Source organism: Pteropus vampyrus, unplaced genomic scaffold (genome assembly GCF_000151845.1).
Source record: "Pteropus vampyrus isolate Shadow unplaced genomic scaffold, Pvam_2.0 Scaffold66, whole genome shotgun sequence".
In the NCBI taxonomy this organism is placed as follows: Eukaryota; Metazoa; Chordata; class Mammalia; order Chiroptera; family Pteropodidae; genus Pteropus; species Pteropus vampyrus.
In genome coordinates, this window is record NW_011888847.1 from 1,764,149 (window position 1) to 1,785,352 (window position 21,204).

At 34.2% G+C, this 21,204-nt stretch overlaps 1 protein-coding gene, 1 non-coding gene and 1 pseudogene across 2 annotated transcripts in view; 1 reads left to right on the top strand and 2 right to left on the bottom strand.

The window, feature by feature from the left end:
* The window catches only part of MSH2 (mutS homolog 2), a 67,499-nt gene that overhangs the window by 33,003 nt on the left and 13,292 nt on the right, over positions 1–21,204 (bottom strand). Inside the window, exon 7 of the mRNA XM_011361316.1 lies at positions 10,467–10,666. Coding sequence (XP_011359618.1) covers positions 10,467–10,666 — 200 coding nt within the window. The remainder of the gene's footprint in view (positions 1–10,466; positions 10,667–21,204) is intronic.
* Positions 6,700–6,818, bottom strand: LOC111740684 (annotated as a pseudogene).
* Positions 20,754–20,872, top strand: LOC111740624. The gene has a single exon (XR_002780698.1). It is a non-coding gene; the product is annotated as a 5S ribosomal RNA (ribosomal RNA).

The following is a 21,204-nucleotide window of genomic DNA, read 5'->3' on the forward strand; positions in this document are numbered from 1 at the left end:
TGGTCTTCCTAGGTGGTCTCCCATCCAAGTACTAACCAGGCTTGACTCTGCTTAGTTTCCAAAATCAGACGGGATTGGGCTTAAGGGTAGCATGGCCATAAACCTTCCCCACAGGTCTTAACAGCAGGCTCCTTCTCATCATTCAAATTTCACCTTAGACAGCGATTCCTTAAAGGGGAATTTCTTAACCACCAGACCTAGTATCTCCTTGGCTCCCAGACAAGTCACTGTATCACGTCAATATATTCTGCTTCCTTTACAGTACTTATTACTATCTGAAATACTTGTTCATTTCTTTATTGTTTGTATCCCTCTACCTTTCCACTGTTTCATAACCTCCATAAGAGCAAGGACCTTGTAAGTCACATCCACCACTGGACCTACTAGCACAATGCCATTGGTAACTATCTGTTAAATGGATTACTTCACGAAGGAAGGGAGCAAATCAATCACTGGTCATTAATTAGTGTTGATACACACCGCACTCATCCACCAGCAAGGATATCAAAGATTGCACAGGAAAACAACGGTTAACTTCATAAAGGCATTAAAATGTGAAATGCCAAGAAATCTAACCACTACATAATTTTTCTAAGAACTCCAGATTCACTGTTACCCCCCAGATTCATTTATAACTCCTTAAAGATTTCATTTTTTAAGAATGCTGCTGTGTGCCTCACCAACTGCTGCAGCGTTTAGGTCAATAAGCGTTAAGTACTTTATCTATAACAACCTAGAGCATAATTCAATCACTGTTAAATGTTTCATCATCATTTACTAAGATAAAAATTATAACGTATTTCAGGATAAACTGAAAGCCCATAAACCTATTGAGAATAAATGGTTCATTAAAATATAGTCCTGGAATGCTGCCCAGAGCAGCTTCTCAATCTAAACCTTAACTGGTATAACAACACTAATTCTGGGGGTTATTTTCTCCATCTTACCTATGTTCGTGTCTTATTCATAAACTGAGAGAAATACTAAGGAGACCATCTTTAGTGAATTTAAAAAGGTTAATTTCCAAGTGGCGGAACACCAATGAAAACTATTTTGGCACATGCATTATCAAAAAATAAAATGTTGCACTTTCTTGATATACCACATCAGAATTTTCTTTTTATAACATCTCTCAAAATTATATTTTTGGAAGATGCAATGTACAGCATGGTAACTGGTTAATACTGTATTGTATATTTGAAAATTGTTGAGAGCAAATCTTAAAAGTTCTCATCACAAGAAAAAAATTTTTGTAATTCAGTATGGTGATGGATGTTAACTAGACTATTGTGATCATATCACAACATATATAAATATCACATCATTATGTTGTACACCTGAAACTAATGTTAAGTCAATTATATGTCGACTTTTCAAAATTCTATTTTTGTGTAGTAACTTGTTTTATGTCTGTTTCCCTTGCTATTTATAGGCAAAGATGAGACTGTTTTGGTGCCTTATCACAGCCTCAGCAACCAGCAATGTCAGGAACATGGTTGAACACTCCAATGTTTGTTGAACCTTCTTGCTATTTCTGCTTCTATTTCCTTATCTTTTGTAACAGCCTATGGATACTAGTCCCTTGTTATGATAGAAACAAAGAATTAATTTTTGCCTTTATCAGTACAGAGACTATAAAGTATTAAAATACGGAACACTGTGAGCTTTTAGAATCTCCTAAATAACAAGGGGAAGACAAAGCATCTTAAAATCCTGACACAACCATTCATCATTAAGTCATTTCCCATTCTTATGCTGCTTAATTTTCAGTTTTCCTTCTCACATTAACTCTCTCTCCGCTACATTAAGTGCTACTTCCTCATTCTCCTAAAAGATATTATTGAGTGCCTACAAAATGTAGCATCTGGGCTGGAATACTCATTTATTCCTTATGTACATGCTGCATACTCTTTGGGGGATACGTTAAGAGATGACACAGTCAACAAGTAATAACAAAGAAGGGTGGCAAGTATAATAACAGGGATATACAGGGTGCTTTGGAAACACATAACCAGGACAGGAGTGTACCCAAATGTAGGGACAAGATAAGCTTTCCCAAAGTGAAATTCAAAGATAAGAATAAAGCCAGGTAGGACAGGTAGGGATAGCTGTATGAGTCTGGAGAAGAAAATATATAGTATATGTGATATCTGATGGATGTGCAGGTTCATTTGGACTGATGCAAAAACAAATACAATTTGTCTTTTCAAAGTGAAGGCCTTCCTCCATCATAAAATTAATTTAGTAAATACTAGTATTTTTCAGTAAATAAAAGTGTCAAAGTTCACAGAAGTGTTTTGTATGTTTTATACAATTTATTGTGCAATTATTTGTTTTTATATATACAGTGTGTATATGTATACACACACATCCATGGGTATGCACTAGTCACAATGAAAATGTATTTCTTATTATGAGTTGTAGTCAAAAAAACCTGAGAAACACAGGCAGTGGGTTCTAGGAGGGAAAGGATACAGAGATAAGCAGGGGCAACAATTTATGAGGGGCCTTCTAAACCAGTTTAAATTTTAATCCTAAAGGCAATGAAAAAAAAAAATCCCTGAAGAGTTTTAAGCAGATTAATGACTTGTTTAATTTATATTTGAGAAAGACAGTTGAATGGAGCAAAGAGAATGGGTTAGAGGGAACCAAGACAAGGGACAGCAAGAACAACAGGAGGATGACAGTTCAAGTAAGAAACGAATGCAGCCTGAACTCGGGTACTGACAGTAGGGATGGAAAGGTGTTCATGGTGAAGAATATTTATAATGTGATCTCAATAGGGGCAAGAAAGGATTAAAAGCTGATTTGTAAGGCTTAGCCAATTGGGTAAATAATGAGGCCATTTACTGAGACAGAGAACTCTAAAAGAGGAGTTTAGAGAAATGAATTCAGATTAGATACCGAAACAGAGACCATATGGGAAATCCTGTCAGAATTCCTATATGGTGACAATTATATGGTCTAACCCTCAGCAGTCCACTTTACTTAAGACCTTGAGTTCCTTAGCTCATCAGAATCAGTCCACCATTCTGCTTCATTTATCTGTAAACTATTGGGCCCCTTTCGACATCTGTGCTTCAAATGCCTGGTCTTATCCACCAGGTGGCCACCAACTATGTCACAGGCCCCCAATTTCCCCACCTCAAAGAAGCCTTTCCTAGACCTGTTTGGCAAAGCTGAGGTTGCTAGGTAAATTGTCTGTAACTGCACTTAAATTATTGGTAACTGTCCTCTCGAATCATTTATTTTATTTAAAATCACTGAGAACTGGAAATGACTAGCAAAATAATTAGGAAAAAAACACTTTTTTTTTAATCAAGTTAAATGAGCAAGTAACACTAAAATGAAAATGAACTACAGAATAGTTTTGGATAGCAGATATGAGTACCTTATAGATGCCCTCCTGACACTAACCTCAGATCCAGGACTTGGTACTAGTCACAGGTATGTTGAATCTGAATTTCTAAATAGTTTATATGACTGAGAAAATCAAGCTAAAGTCTAAATTAATTATAACGTTAGTATTAACATTTTTTATTCTATTAAATATTTTGGTAATAGGTAAAGGATGTGAGTTTCAATTACCAAAGACATAAGCAATTTATTCTATGCCCATGTTCCCTTGACTAATCCTACACAAATTCTTTGTAATAGTAATTCCAATCTACACATTTTATTAAATATAACTAAACTTTATCTGACCTTTTTAATATACTTATAAAAAAGGTTTTTAGAATCCATGTAAGCAGAGGGAAAAGGCTGGTAAGATATCAACAAAAATTTACAGTATGCTCACGAATATGAAGCTGGATCCAATAAATTACCCAATTAGCAAAGAAACCAACAATAGAAACACCAACAGAAGTGCAGGTAAATTACAGTAAAACATCAAAATAGTACAATCGCTCTAAATAATGACCTTCGACACAAGGCTATCTCTATTCTTCCTTCGCTGCCACTCTGCATTGGCCTGTCATCTTTCCTCACCACCCTTGTCCTCTTCCTTCACTCATCTTCTCTTTCTTGATTCTCTGGTCACTGACATCCATCCTTTTTGTTAAGCACAGCCACTTGCCCCCGTTCCCCCAACTGCAAGTAATACTTTCTCTATAATACTTTTTCCTTTGTTGCTATTGTCATTCTAACGAAAAAGTACTTTTCTATGCTTTTTCTTCTGGTTCCATTCATCATTTCTGAGTATCATTTTACACTTGTGTTAGTCTCAACTTTTTAAGATACTTCCTTCCTCTCACCCATCACTTATAGCAATTACCTTGTCTTATTTTTTGATAGAGCATAATTTTAATGTCTTTTCTCTTTCCATTACAACTTAGATCATCACCTTCACTATCTTCAATCTTCATCTTCAATGATAAAAACTTTCACACTACAATTATATTCTTGGGCGAATGGTTATATTTACCCCTGTGTCTCTGTCACTCCATTCAAATGACCCTGCACCCAGATCCCACTAAACATTTTCAACAAAATGTACTAATCACCATAACAAAAAGCAAATAGTCTATGTTGGTGAAAATGTAAGAAATTTTCCTGCGAAACTTATAACTGGAACTGTAAAATTAGTACAACTTCCCTGGAAAAATATTTTGTCAATACTTGCCACTAAAATGCAGACCAGAGAGGAAAAGTCTAGAAGGACCAAAAAATAACAGTGGTTACTCTTCTAGAGTTAAACTTGGCGTTGGCATTTTTACATTATTACTTTTATTATTAAAAGAAAAAATGCATAGCATGGCCAAGAAATTCTAGTTTTAGGAATCTGCTATCAGAAAAAAACAAAATCAAAATGCAGGGAGTTACACAAATCTTTAAAGTTTCTGCATAATAACCTCCCATAACTGTAAAATAACAATAGATGTTAGCTAAATATAAATAATAATTTTTAGTAATTAAACGATGTCAAACAATAGAGGTTAAATTATAACAAGTGACAATTAGTACTACAGACATATCTATCTCACTAATATATTATATTACATTTTTTGCATATGGCCAGTTGTTACAACGCAATGTATGCAGCCCTAAAAAAAAAAAATCACAGCACTATGCAAACCTGCAATAAAAATCAGAGTTTGAGAAAACTGGTTAGTTTCTGAGTGCACAACACTCGGAAACTTCATCAGTGACACGTAAAAAAGAAACGTAATAAAAACAATTGCAGTTTCACACGTTAAACTAAGTGGTTAAGAAATACATAAATATTATAATAAATACTATATTTTATCTTCCAAAGGACCTGAGGTTTGCTTGTGAAGGTGGACATCTGAAGGATTACAGTTTGTGAGCTATTGTGAAATGGTGAGCTGTCTGAATTAGGGTTCAAAGTTATAACACCAGATGTGAATGAGGGCTGCTCATAACAGTGAATTGTGGACATTGCCTGACATTTGAGGTGAACGTGTGTATGTTTCTCTGTACACAGTTTCTGTCCTTCTACATTGCTCAATTCAACTGGATGCAATTTTCTAGTGTTTCCCACAGATAAAACTGTACATAAGCAATGCAAAATTTACATCATGCTCAAATTGTTCCCTCATATATCAATTACACTGGAACGAATCCATGCTTTCAAAAAGTGTTACAGCAGAACTGACTATATATAATTTTGTTTAAAAAATGAAACAACACATAACAAATGATTATCTTTAATGATGATTATCTTTGGAAGGTATAATAACTACCTACAATTTATGTTGCTTTTATAAACTGATAAAGATGAAATTTAAAGAAAATATCTCCAAAATACAAATTCCAACCAACTCTAAATAGCAACTTCACAGGCTAAAGTTTAAAAAAATCACTAAATACTAAATTAGTAACGCAGATTCCTTTCCATAAATGCCAAATAAATTGCTTTTATATTATCTTCCATTTAGAAGAAAGCTAATCAAGTTAAAAATGTGATTACTTATTAGATTAACTTACTATGTTATTTAGTGCTAAAAAAGTAATGGAGATAAGCACAATGTGCTATAGAAACCAGAGAAAGAAACTTTCAGCTCTGTATGAGACAGCTTCATGAAAAGGGTAACATTTGAGCTTAATCTTGAAAACATTCATAGGGGTTCATCATGTGGACATGGTAGTAAAGAACATTTAAGATGGGGAAAACATGCACGAAAGCATCAAAGGGCACAGCATGTCTGGAGACTGGAACTACTGTACTGAGGCAGAAGGTGTAGGTGAAGTACTGTCAGGGAGGCTGAACAGAAAGCAGCAGCCAAGCTCTGGAAAGGAAGGACTCTTTCCTACAGGTTATGGGAAACAAAGAGTTCCAAACTGAAGTGGGTAAAAATTACATGATCAGATAAGCAATAAGATTATTAAGAGTTCACTGAGGGGGATGCACAGACCAGGGGAGGGAAAATAGCTAATATGGGGTATTTAAGAAGTATATTAAATAGCACTATATGATTAATTAGGTAAGGGGAGAGGGAAGAGTTATATGTACCTTAGTATGAAAGCTGTTACGATAAAATTCATCAATAAAATAACATGCATACTTAAAGAGGAGTTGTTTTAGGCACTATCAGAAATTTGCCCTAAATCCATAATACCATTATTTTAGGTTTTACCTCAATTTTTTTTTTTTTTTAGGCAAGGCAACCCTTGGTTGACCTCACAGATTGCAAGGACCTTGTTAGTTTACAATCCCTTATTTTTTTAAATTTTTTACGCCTACATTATCTGGTCTTCCTAGATGGTCTCCCATCCAAGTACTAATCAGACTCGACCCTGCTTAGCTTCCGAGGTCAGACGGGATCGGGCTTGTTCAGGGTTGCATGGCCGTAGACCCTCAACTTTTCAATTTACTTAAACTTTTTAAAAGAAATGAGGAATAAGGAGGCCAAATGTATTTTTCAAACAGCTATTTCTGATAGAAGGTGAGTTAGAGCAGAGCTTTCATCACTCAATACAAATCTACTTTCTGTACTGTTGCTGCCCTCTGCTGTCTATGAATTTATTATTTTCAGGAATAACATTAAGACATCACTAAATGTGGAGTTACTCAAAAAACCAAAATCACCACAAAATGTCAGGAGAACATACTCAATTTCTAGTAGTATACTAATATATTTTTTTAAATTTTAAGTCATGATTTTGCTTTTAAAGATAGTACGTTCCATTTATTTTCTTCATAAATTATCCTTCTTTTGGCTTTCTTTATGAAATCAGTAGACTAAGGAGCTATGCTAAACTGTGCAAAACTCCATTCTGTTGTTTTTTAAAAAAACTCAAGAGAGGCCAGTTAGGTTCTCAATGACGAGCGCATACACCTAGGGTCTCCAATGTTCCGTGTTACTGAAAGAAATGAACACGATGACATCTGGAACGGTCTGGTGTTCCTCCTATATTTTCTAGGCTAAGCGACTTCAACTGGACATCAGTTGCCAAACTGGTAATGTGAAGCACTTGATTTAGATAATGTTATGATCTCTCACAGATCTATATAACTTAAGTGTTACACCAAAAAAAGTAGGAATTCCTGACATGTTGTAAAACTCTAATCGAATATATTAGGCCACATATTTTCAGGGAAGTTGAGGAAGAGAGCCAAGCTACTCTCAACTCCAATTCCCAACTTCCATGTTTACCCCAGGGAATGAGAAAGATTACCCAAGGAATGTGCAGAGCACCACTTTCTTACCTTTTTATTTTTGGAGGGGGGCGGCGCGCAAGGGTTACATATACTTTGAGGTATCTGATGAAAGTTACAGATCTTTTCCTCAGAAAAAATATGTATACACAAAATTTTGCATAAAATTTCAGGACACTTCGAAGAATTCACTCAAGAACCCCAGCTCTGAAGTTCCTGATACTGAGTGAAAAGAAGGCCAAAAACAGAACGGGGGCAAGGTGGGGTGATCTCTTAAGAAGGAGGCAAAAAATAGGAAAATGTGACCCAGCAATTCTACTTCTAGATATATATATTCAAAGGAAACAAATACAACAGCCCAGAAATAGAAACAATTTAAGTGTCCATTGACAGATAAATGAATAAAAAACATGTGGTGTGTGTGTGTCTATAGATATATACATAACGGAAATCGAATACTGTATGATCTTACTCATATGTGGAATCTAATAAAACCAAACTCACAGAAACAGAACAGACTAGACTGGTGGTTGCCAGAGGCAGGGGGTGGTCAAAAGGTATAAACTTCTAATTACAAGAATAAGTCCTGAAGACATAATATACAGCATGGTGACTATAGTTTTAAAAAAAAAATACTGTACTGTATATTTGAAAGCTGCTAAAAGTGATCTTAAAAGTTTTCATCACAAGAAAAAAGATTTGTAATCATGTGTGGTGATGGATGTTAACAATGTTTTGTGGTAATCATTTCACAATAAATATATCAAATCATGCTGTACACTTTAAACAAATATGCTATACGTTAATACATTTCAAAAAATTGAAGAAAAAAAAGATTGTCAAATTCAGCAGTGAAATCTGGTTAAGATGGGAAATGGACCATGTTTGCTGGATTTAGGAACAAGTAAGTCACTTAGAAAATGCCAACTCAGTACTGTGGTCAGGGCCAGAAGCGAGTTGAGTGAATGAAAGATAACAGTGCAGGCTTTGGAAATTTGCCTGGGAATAAAAAGAGAAAAATATAGGTGGCCCAAGAAGAGGACACATGCACAAAGATTCCTTTTTAAAAATAGGATAGATATGAACTATTTTTAAAATACTTTGTGGTAAAGAGCCAGTAGAGATTAAAAGGAAGTGGGAGATAAGAAGCAAAGGGGTGGGGTGGGGACATGAAGGACAGAAAATTAAGGGAGTTTCCAATTCAAGGCCAGTACTTTTCTCAGGGGAAAAAAAGGATATTTATTTACTCTGTGAGGAAAAAGATATATGAAAAAAGGTTCAAAAAAGCCAATGTAAATGGTTAGGAGTGAATCAGAGAGCCAATCTCCATAACTATACCCTGATTGTAACCCTAATACTGGTGTTTCCAGTTGGTACTGTTGAAACAGGGCTGGAGGATACGGAATCAGAAAAGATAGCAGTAGAAGACATTCATTTATAAGATCAGGAAACCGAGGCACAAAGAAGGTAAATGGTATCCTAAGCCACACTAAAGAAGTGGGAAAACAGAAAAAAAAAAACTCATTTTCTTTAATTCTACTTTGGTGGAGCTAAATGCAAGGGCATTTAAGTCTCATCAGTCTAATGAGGAGCCTTGACTAGAACAGGAATAGTTTTTATACAATGGTACTTTGAGAAGATAAGTACTTAGTTATCTTTTTACATTCTATGAGATAAAAGGTTACCATTAAATTTAGATTAAATCTATACTTATTTTATATTCTATCATCTAACGTTGTTTCTTCAAGTCTATCTGCAAAAGAATAAAGCTTTTGCATAATATTGAAAGGTTTGTTTTAAGGTTAGTTCTAAGGGATGCTGATCTTTAACTCTGAAACTTAAAATGCTCAATAATTAAACATATACTTTACAATTACTAAAATATCTGCTATAGAAATTTATGTTCACTTAAGAGCTATGCTTGCAAAGCAAGTTGATTTTACCTACCAATACTATCATTATTAACGATATGTGACTTTGCTCACTCAATTCTGATAACTTATTTCACTTTGACTTAACCTGTTAGAGAGCACAAAGACTCTTTCTCTTAACTTTCTTTCACAGGTGTGCCGGAAAGGTGAATTCCAGCAGGCCTGGAATTAGCCTGTGCAGTTTTCTACAAGTTCCTGCATAGCAACAAACACTGGTCAAGGCGACAAACATACTGATTGTGTTGTTTTGTAATGACTGGTCCCAAGATATTCAGGGTGGTTTGTTCAGCTTTTCAGCATTGTTTACTGTGACTGCGGATCTGTATCCACTGTCAGTGAGAACCCCAGAGGGCTCTACTTGTAGAAGCTAGTTATAGGACAGGAATATGCCCATGAGGCCAGTAAAACAAATATTAAAAAGTCCAGCCAAGACTCCATTTTAGGCTCCCTGGTTCCAAGGAGCTCTGCACATGCCGGTGGTCCCTAATCTAAGAAAGTGCATTTCACCACAGCCCTCTCAAAAGGAAGGACACTAGGGAGAAACCTGCACCTGACCTCTCAGGCCCCCTTGTTGTGAGGCATGCACATCCCTACTTCCCTGCTGCTGCTGACTGTATCATTTTCCTGTAGATTTGTAAACATTTATTTTGAGAGTCTTCTTTAGCAAATGAACCCTGTTCAACTCCCACTATTAGTGCAATAGACCTATTAATAAATGCAGTAACCCTAGTGTTTATTTCTAAAAAGCAGAAATTCTAACTTGTCTCATGATCTCTGTGATGTAGCTATAGGTCAATACAAACCTATTATTAGAAAAACTTAGAATCAACAGAACCACATTTGCTATATAAGGACAGCACATTTGCTAATTTTATAGAGTGTGAAGGAAAATAAAAACAAAATCATTTTATTACCTTCGTATTTTCCCAGAGCACTTATAACACTAGGGAGTTGGTTTATGCCCTGATATAGTCGGTAACAATCTTGTAAGTTTGCTGCTTGTCTTTGAAATTTCTTGGCAAGTCGGTTAAGATCTGGGAATCGACGCAGTAAATCTTCTTGTAAAGTCTGCCTCAATTCTGCATCTTCTACAAAAGCTTCCACTAAGTTCAGTCTGAAATAAATTACACTAGAATTAATCTCAAATATTTTAGTATAAAATTAAAATCTGCCAACTAGGTACATAAGTCTCAACTAAATCAACTAAAAAATTCCAGTAAGAAGCTTGAACCTATTCTGAAATGTTAGCTTTTTACAGAAATGTTAGCTTTTATATAGAAATAAAAGTTCTGTAACACTATAATATAAGCAGTTTCTGATTAATTAATAACTAAATTAATGTTTAGTTAAGTAGCATCATAAGATACTGAAATAATAGCCAATTTTGTTTGCCTTTCAGCAAACTGATATTTCTTAATTAGAAGAATTTTATTACTGGCACATTGTTGTTACTGATACATACTACACATGTAAATAATGATCTTAATGAAACAGAATTACAAATTTAAGAAGGTTGTAAAAATCCAATACTTATTCTGTCAGAGGTCATATAAATTTTCAGCATACATTCTAAAATTACTTCACAGGACAAAGCCAAAATTTTCTAATTAAAAAACTGAAATAAGTTTGTTGCTTCCCAAAGTCAACAAATAAAATCTTAGCTTATTTCAAGAACTATAAAACATGCAGCTCATATTGCTTTTGCAATTTACCGGAACTGATGGCTATTTTTCACTGTAATCCATAGCAAGGATTGTTTTTACATCATGACCCAGCACATGCATGCATAGATATTGTACGGGGCAGAACATACCACCTCAAAATAAGCCACTTCGTCTTAAGGACCGTTTTCAATTGAAGATAACTGAGAAGAAGCAGAAAAAAGAAAAGCTCTCTGCCTTGCCTTTTCCCTATTTGCATAAAAGCTGGAGAGAAATTTATAAAGGTGCTCTCCCTTTCCTTCTTTACCAGCAAAAACAAAAGTAAACCACTCCCCAGACAACTTTAGACCCTTATCAGCTGGAAGATGGCAGCAGAAGAATCTACATAACAAACTTTACTAACAAAGCTTTATTTACCATTATTTCCCCAAATATTTGCCTTCCCACAATTTGCATCCCTAAAACTCAAAATCCTTTTCCTCTTCTTGTAGCTTCTCTAAAAATTTATTGTTCTTTTGCTAAAATGCTACATAAGCCCAAGTTTTAACCAACCCTGGAGTTACTCATCTGAGTTTTCCTATTTGTAAGCATAAACTTGTTTTTCTCTTGTTAATCTGTCTTTTGTCAGTCCAATCCACAGGGCCCCAGTCAGATAACCCAGGAGAAGGGTAGCAGGAGAAATTTTCCTCCCTTACAAAATATAATGAAAATAGGTGTCACAAAACACTTACCATATGTGATTTTATTTTTCTCATATTTAACTTTTCAAAAATGCTGGTTGTCACTCACTACATTAATTTCACAACCCACTACTGGGTCACAACTTGCAGTTTGAAAAACAATGTTGTATATAAGCTGCAACTACTGTACACGGGCTATCTGATATAATCTTGTTCTGCTGATCTGTTCCTTGTAAAATATTAAAATGACTCCCTCCCCACCAAAAAAGGAAAAACAATGTTGTAAATGTTATTGAAGTTATTAGCTAAAAGGTCAATTTTAACAATCAAAGGTAGGGAAAATGGCCATGGACACAAGGTCAAAAGGATATCAGATGAGCAACCTTTCCCTTATATTTGTAAACTATATGCAGTAAATTAACCCTAAAGTTACACAGGAATAAAGCAAAAAAAACAAATCAGCTTTCTAAATCTTTTAACTATTTATTGGTCTCTCCATCAACATTTACAATTCCTGCATCATCAAAATATTCATCCAGCAAATTATTTCTCAATGTTAGCAATACTGACATTTTGGACTACATAAGTCTTTGTCGTAAGAAGATATTGTGTAGTATTTAACAGCACCCTTGGCTTCTCGCCCACTATTATACTTTCTCCAGTGTGACAACCAAAAATGTCTCTAAGATACTGCCAAATGTCATCTGGAGGGAAAAACTGCCCCAGGTTGGGAACTACAAGTTTAAAAGAACTTGATCAAAAATTCACTTTTTAAAAGATGAAAATAAAGAGAAAAATAACTAAAACTCTATAGAATGTCATGATAATATCTAGGCAGCTGGCAGCAGACACACCTGTTGTGGCAAGTGCCAAATTATTGGGAAAATAATCTGCTACCAAGCTTGTATTATGAACCAGTCACTGGGGCTATAAACAAACATAGAGAATAAATAAATTTACTGCTCCAGAAAAAATTTCTATGGCATTTAAAAAAACAAAGCAAAAATGAGAGACAGATGCAGCCAAGTTACAAAATGCAAAAAAAAGCAAATGTGTGCCTTCCTAGCTAAGTCTGTCTCTACTTGGGGTTCTCTAAGTATGGCCCAAAATCATCAGCATCGAAATCACCTGGAGGTGGGTAATAACACAGAGTCTCTGGGGGAGGGTCCCGGCTGTGAAATTTCAGTGAAGCTTCTCAAGAGGTTCTTATGCACACAACAGTTTGAGAAAAGTGTGAGTCCTAACAATCACAAGAAATTCCTGAGTTCTCATGATAAAGAGGAAAGAGAGGTGTAAGGGATAAAGAAAGGATGAAACCTGATGCTAGGTGACCTACCCATTATCTTTCTTCTTCTTCTTTCCCTAAAATCTCAAGTTTTCAGAACACTCTCAGGTAAATGGTAAAAATACATAGAAAAGATATTTATGATCAAGATTATATGCTTCTTTCCTGTTCCTAGTATATTATCACTGTTCCCTCTCAAACTGACTAGAGAATGAATCATAAGTAATTAACACTGTGCAAGGGTATAAAGTTCTAATAAGCTTTATTAAAAAGTAAAACATCAAGAGAAGGACAAAACTTCTAAAACACATAGGACAGGGCAATATACACAGCCCCCTCAGTCTTTGGTCTGGCTATCATTATTAAAGCCCAATAAATTGCTAGTTTCACAACTCTATTCAGTATGCCATTTCAGAATTAGTTACAGTGTCAGTTTATGTTCTGGCTAACAGACTTTTTTTTTTTTTTTTTTTAAAGATTGCTGTGCTGTTTCTACGACAATGCCACTTTTACATCACAATTTTAGAAGTACTAAAGTTACTGTTGGCATAACATAGTATACCTGTCAATTCTACCCAATTAAATTACTCAGCTAAATACAATTTGATATACAAATTTGCAAGATGACTGGAATACAAAATGTTCTGGGTCAGTTAATCTCTAAAATTCCAACAGATTAAATTATAAAATTAATAATGGATTTTTTTTGTACTTTTAAAAATCAACATTCTGTCCTTTCTTTAAAACTAGCATTTCTGGTCTCTCATTGTAAAAACAGTTGACTGGAATTTCATGAAAGCATATTGATATGGCTAAGAACAAATGTGGTACCTAAAGACCTGCAATAACAAGTTTCTGAGTCTCTTATCTGTTCTTCACATAGTTTAATGCAATCAGAGCCACTTATTTATTAATACGTTAAGTAGTAGATAATCTGCAAAGTCTGAGAAGATTAAAATAAAATTTTGGAAAGGCATAAAAGAGGAACATGCTTTCAAGGAATATTCAATCTAGTGGAGGACAAGGACATGCTCCATCTTACAGTTAGTGCTGAGTAACAATGACATACAAAATGCAATGAGATGTGATATGAATAAGAAAGCAAGGAATTCCTATAGGAGCTGAGAAACTTCATTTTGGGGTATTTCATTTGCCTATATTCTGAATAATTAGGGTTTACAGTGAGAGGATTCTAGAGAGAATAGTTGGAAGGGAAAAGTAAAGACTTCAAAAGAGAAAAGCAGAGAATGCACTGAAAAGAAAACTGAAACAGAGAATAGGAAAAAACAATAATCAGAGGTAAAATGGAAAGGCCCTTGGCTTTGGAAAACAAAAAGCATTATTTCTTCTTCTGAGAAAGAGTCAAGAGTGAAAGACTGAAAACATAGATATACTTTGAGATTGTAAGGATTAAGGAGGACATCATCACTTAGAGGCAGGAGGCAGCTGAAGGCTTTCGGGAAAAAGTAAAAAATTTTGGATTGGTCACTATAATAAGTCATGTTATAAAGTAATAGCACATAGCAATGAAAGCTAGACAGCTTGAAAATACAGTGGGTCCAATCAGCATTACGTGACCTTCTCCAGCAACATTTAATTGGAAAGAAAGCTAAGGAAAGAGAGGCCAAGATGACAAAGGGCCAATGGAGCAAGAAATCCTATGGTCCCCATGAAATCACTGGAAAAAACAGATGCCTCTGTGGTGCAAGCTGGATAGGACGGCAAATGAAATTCAAAGACGCTTGCAGATCAGCCTAGAGACCAGAATAAAGAAGTCTCCACTAAGCTTGATTTAGAAGTCTCCACAGAGGCATCTGTTTTCAACCTTTGTGGTTGAAAAGCAATGGACAGAAAACCCTCCTGTTCTTCAGAGGCCAGAGCAATATCTCACTGTTTCATAGAAACTACACTCACTGTATGACCTCCATACCTGTTTCCACAAAACATGAATTACTAACTAAAGATATCCTTGCACGAAAGGATAACATAACCTGGAAGAAAGTCTAGAGACCCTAGGAGTACACTGCCTCAAAAAGCATGATATACTATCACATAAGCACCACCACGATCTCTAAATTTACAGGAGCCGTATTTTTATTTAGAGATTTATGTTTCTAATAAGACTGCTACATTAATCAAATTAAATTTTATATAGAAAGAAACTTACATAAAAAACAAGAAAACTGAATATGTAACCCTATAATAGTTTAAAAATCTAAGTCAGTAGTTTGAAATCTTCTCTCAAAAAGAAAACCAAACTAAAATGGTTTTACAGGCAAACCTCACCACCTACCAAGAATACGAGTAATTCCAGTGTTACACAAACTATTCCAGATTATAGAAATGAAAAAGGGAGGGAACACTCTCTACCTTATTTTGAAGCAAGAATAACCTTGATAGCAAAACCTAAGGTTGTCATTGCAAAATAGGAAAATTATAAGCCAGATACATTCAACACTGATGTGAACATTCCTTAAGATATTAGTAAACTAAATGAAAATTAAATTTCTGCAAAATAGCAACAGAAAGTAATCATATTGTTAGTAATAATGAAAACCACCCAAATGTCTACCAACTGTAAAATGATATTAGAAATTATGGTATATTAATGGAACATATTCAACAATGAAAATGAATTACATTTACAATGAATACGAGGTAGATCAAAAAGAAGTCGTAAAAGACATGTAATACTAGTCCATAGGATAAAGTCTAAAAACATGCAACATGCACTAGACATATGTGATAAAGCTATAAAAAAGAGCAAAATATAAAATCCAGGATAGTGCTTTCTCAAAGGGAAAAGAAAGTAAGAAGATCAAGGAGGAGTATATAAGAAATAACAGAGGTTAATGGTAACGTTCTTTATACCTTCTACATACTTCATAAGCAATATTTTATTGTAGTTATTCAATATTTAATTTAAAAAACTCAAAACAACTAATAAAAAGAACAGACTGTTCCTAGCATGGTGTCATCCATCTGATAATGCTCTTAATTTGTTTAGTGTGGGACTGAGGGCTGATTGTGGTTCACCGTTCCACAAATGGTGAGAATTTTCTCCGAGTTCTCCTGAATGTTGACTTTTAAAAGGAGTTCAGGAGTTATATGCCAAATGAGTTCATTCAGAATGTTGATTATCTAGCCACATATTAAAACAGCCATCATTTGCTGTCGTTTTTAAAAAGTATGTTACTATCTTACCATCTCCTATCCCCAATTTAAAACACTTGAAATCTAGTCAAGCTTTGCCAAAGTCAGTCACGGTAACATCAAAAACTGTCCAGTAATTTGTTTACCCAATCTAAATGCCAGGCAAAAAATTTTTGCTTGAATTTAAAACAATAAAAATAAATTTGACTTTAAAATAGAAGGCACTAAGAATACCAAACTTAATATATGCAAATTATTTCATCAACAATTTTATAAGAGTGAAGTATTTCACATGGTAACACACTTTCAATGTTCTTTAGAGAATTCTTTGAAAAAATGTGGGAAAATTACCAAGGAAAGACCAAAAAAAAAAACCAAACACACACACACCACACACACACACAAAAAACAAAAAACTACCCTACAAGATTAAAAGCAACAGTCCTAGAGTATTTGCAGACAATGAGGACTCTTGGGACCTATCAGAAAACAAGTGAAAAAAAGTAATATGAACAAAGTTCTTACTATAATTTCTAGTTTGATTAATAAAGTACTAAAAAGGAGGACATACCTAGAAACTCACTCATAAAACGTAACAACATTCTCAGTAGAGATAAAAGTATTTAAGCCATTAGCTAAAAAGTATTTGTGGACTCAGTGCAAACAGGCTTTAATGACTGGAAAGAGGAGCAGTGCAACAGATAAAGTGATTCCACAGATGTAACTTAAATAAAAGCCAAAATAATGAATTTCGTTTCTCATGAAAATCCAAATCCAATTTGGGTAAAATTAAATACAATCGATAGATGCAACAAATACAGTACAGCAATTAAGGGCCTGGGCTCTGGGTAAGGATGGCCTGGCTTTTAAATCCAGCCCCAATCATATCACAGGTGACAAACATGAGATACTTAGCAAAGTGCCAAGCATAATAAAGTAAATACCAGTCTTATCGCCCTCCTTCCTTCTAATCACTTGACAATTATTTAAAAGTCCATCCCTCGATTTATGCAGATGATCCACCCATTCCACGCATTTTTTTTTTACATGGAAGAAAACTGTGCAGAGTCTACCAGTATGAAAAAAAGTACTAAAGAAATAAGCCAATATAAATCATAAAAATATTTCACATATTTTCACCAAAAATGCTAATGAAAATTCAGAAAAATCAAAATAAATTTTATTTGTTGTCAGTGTCTGCGCTATAATCTAAAGCTATCAACCTTCTCTTTTTAATTGGCAGAAAGTCACTATCTGCTTCACTCGAAATATTTGGAAGTATCACTTTGGTTTTATTATTTATGTTTATGTTTTTGGATGCTCTTTTTCCAATCCCATCTTTTGCTAAGTTTTCATAAATTCTTTGATATTCACTATAACATTTAAAAAAATTTGTTAGAAATTTTAAGGCTTGCTGGATGTTTGGATGAATACAACTGCAGTTTCTAGTTTTTGTGGCCAATTGAAGAGCTGTAAATATTTTCCGCAGTGAATGAAACTGGTTCAAGATCACTGCCATATTCATGGACAGGATATGCTTCAGATATCAAGTGAATTAATTATTAATTAATGCGTGATCAACTAGTAATTCATCAATACCTACATTCAAATTGTCAGAGCCTTCTTCTTGAAATGTGTTTAATAAATTAATAATGCCAGTTATTCCCTTTTCAGTTTTTGGAGCCATATTCCCTGGTACAATCACTTCTGGCCATACTGCTTTCCAATAAGCATTTAAAGTCGACGGCTTTGTAGAACTCAAAGCTAAAGCAATGTTCTTGATACAACTTAAATTGTGAATTTATTCCAGGCTGCTGTAAGTGATTCATTATTTTCAAGTTTATTAAAAATACCACTAAAACTCTGTTTAATATAATTAATCTTAAAGGTGGATATGATGCCTTGATCTATAGGTTGGATTAAGGAAATTATACTTGGTGGCAAATATACAACTTTTATATATGGATGTTCTAAATTGTGTGGATGATCAGATACATTATCTAAAAGTAGAATTATTTTAAAATACATTTTTCCTTCAAATAATTTTCAGCTTCTACAGCAAAACATTTGTAAAACCAATCCCGAAAAACATCAGTAGTCACCTATACTTTTTTATTTGCCATCCAATGAACAGGAAGATCATTAATAATTGTGTATTAGTATTAGTTCTTTGTAAATTGCTGAGTTAAGTTACTGTTTTTTAGAAAGAGTAATCACCAATAATGGAAATGAAAAAAAAAATCACCTAAATGAGACCACGTAATTGGAAACCGCGTATAAAAAGTCCATGTAAATGGGGGGAATATTTATCATGTATAAAAAATTTGCATAATAAAAGCACTGTGTAAATGGAGGGACAGCTGTAATCCCATTTTCATCATTATTCCTGAATCCATCACTGGGCTATAGTCCTTGATAAGATATATGCACCAAACTCAAAAATCTAGTCACACCTGTCCCTATATCTGCTCTAATAAAAATAGAAAACTCTTTGCTTTCCTTAATGGAATTCAATTTAAAATTAACTCCTCACAGTTTCAGGGTTTAGAGATTTCCACTATATTCTCTTCTGGAAAGTCACCTCGAAACAATAATGACAGTAAGAAACAGAAAAATTTGATTTGACATGTAACCCTGAAAAAGATCACTCCTAAATGCTTAAGAGAAATCACAGATTTGCCCTGAAAACCCCAGGAAGGCAACATGAGGTATCACAGCAGGTGAGAGTTGAGAAACAGAGACTGCCCAAACAAAAGCCTACATAAGGATTATATAACTTTTTCTTCCTACTGTGGAATTTCAGCAGTTAGCCTTGAAAACCACAGGCCTTCCTACTTGCTTTAAAAAAAGAAAAAGAAAGAAAATTCTCACCAAGATAAAAAGGAGAAAATATATCATCTTATCCTACAGGTGCAAAAAAGATCTTCTGACTCATAAAGCCATCCTCACCAGTGTAATTTCTAACAAATCTAGTAAAACCACTAGATTTTGGAAATTACTGTTATGTAATGTTAAAGTAACTTTTATTTACCCTCTAACAGAAAATCTAATTTGGTATCTTGCCTTCTAAATAATTTGTTACTCTGGTAATAATATGTAAGTGACTTCTCAGGTTTCTAAAAGGTCTTAATATAAATACATACATGCTCTAGTTGTTAAGTCGTAAGGCGTCGTCCACTGACAATTGCTCTGTTCCCACAAGCCCAAAGTTAAAAATATAACCAACTTTCCAGAGCTTGAGACTTATTTACATTACCTGCTATTTCTTTAAAAAAAAAAAAAAAAAAAAACAACTAAAAGATGAAAGAAGAGACATAAATTTTTGCTTGTTTAGCCAGACTTTCCATGAGAGGATACTAAATGAACTGATAAGACTGGTTGTTTCTAGGGCAGTGGTGGCGATTCACATAGAGTATGATAAGAAAAGTGTCCCTGGAGCTGCAGTATAACACTGAGGCCCTGAGGAAAGGGTCTGGGGAGCTGGGAGACCAGGGTAGCAAACTTATCACTATAAGTACTCCTGTTCTGAATTGACAGCTAGAATTGTACTTAGTTACTCAAATAATTAAAATTAAAAAATTACAAACTGCCTTAATTACTTGCAAATATCTAATCCTTCCTATTTAAGTCACTAAATCCTACTCTTCTTCCCCAACAAACTTGGCTTCAGAAAGTTACCTTAACATTTCAACTTCTGCATTTTCAATAAAATATCAGAATACCCACAATTTGCTAACGTCTTTAGTCACTTTTATGGTAAAGCTTTTTGGAATCTATAGGATCAACACTTACCTTGCTTATTATTTATAGAGTGTCTTACAACACTGATCAACTACTTTATGTTTGCCTGGCATCTTCCAAAAGGGTCATGAGATTATTTTGCTCTTATATACCATCAGTGTTCTCTAAGTATTCAACAAATTTCTTGAATGATTTGACAACATCAAAGCCATAAAAATATTGAAACTTTTACCCATTCTGGCAATATCTTAACTTACCAAATAGAAAACACTAGGTCATTAGAAATAACCTAATTACTGGAAAACTTAAAGTGCATTCAATCAGTAAAAAATTACGTACTTCTGAATATGAAGATAAAACAGCAATACTAAAAAATACTTATAAGCAAAACTGGGAAGAAAACTAGGGCACAAAACTATTAGGATTATAACTATTTTTAGAAAAGACTGGTTAACATAAGAATTTACTATGTAAGATCATGACATTTACAGAGTTCAAAAGCAGGCAAAATTAATCTGTGATTACTCTTGGAGTGAAGAGGGGATTTCTGCGATGCTATTTATGTTGTTTCTTGACTTATGTGTTGTTACACTGATATGGCCACTTTGTGAAAATCTATCAAGTTACACACTCAGGATTTGTGCTCCTATGTATATATTTCATTTAAAAGTTTTAAAACTCATCTACAGCCATGCTACCCTGAACAAGCCCGATCCCATCTGATCTCGGAAGCTAAGCAGGGTTGGGCCTGGTTAATACTTGGATGGGAGACCACCTAGGAAGACCAGGTGCTGTAGGCGTAAAAAATAAAAAAAATAAGGGACTGTAAACTGACAAGGTCCTTGCAATCTGTAAGGTCAACCAAGGGTTGTCTTGCCTAAAATAAATAAAAAATATAAATAAATGAATGAATGAATGAATGAATGAATAAATAAGTAAATAAAATGTTTTAAAACTCATCAAAAATAAAGATAAAATAAAATATACTCAAATGCTAATCATATTAGAGTAGCAGGATTATATAACTTTTTCTTTTATTTTCCAAATTTTAAATATTTTCTGTAATATATGTTTAAGCTGCCTTAAATAAATTCTTTCTAAAATAACGAAGAGTGCTTTCTATGTACCAGAT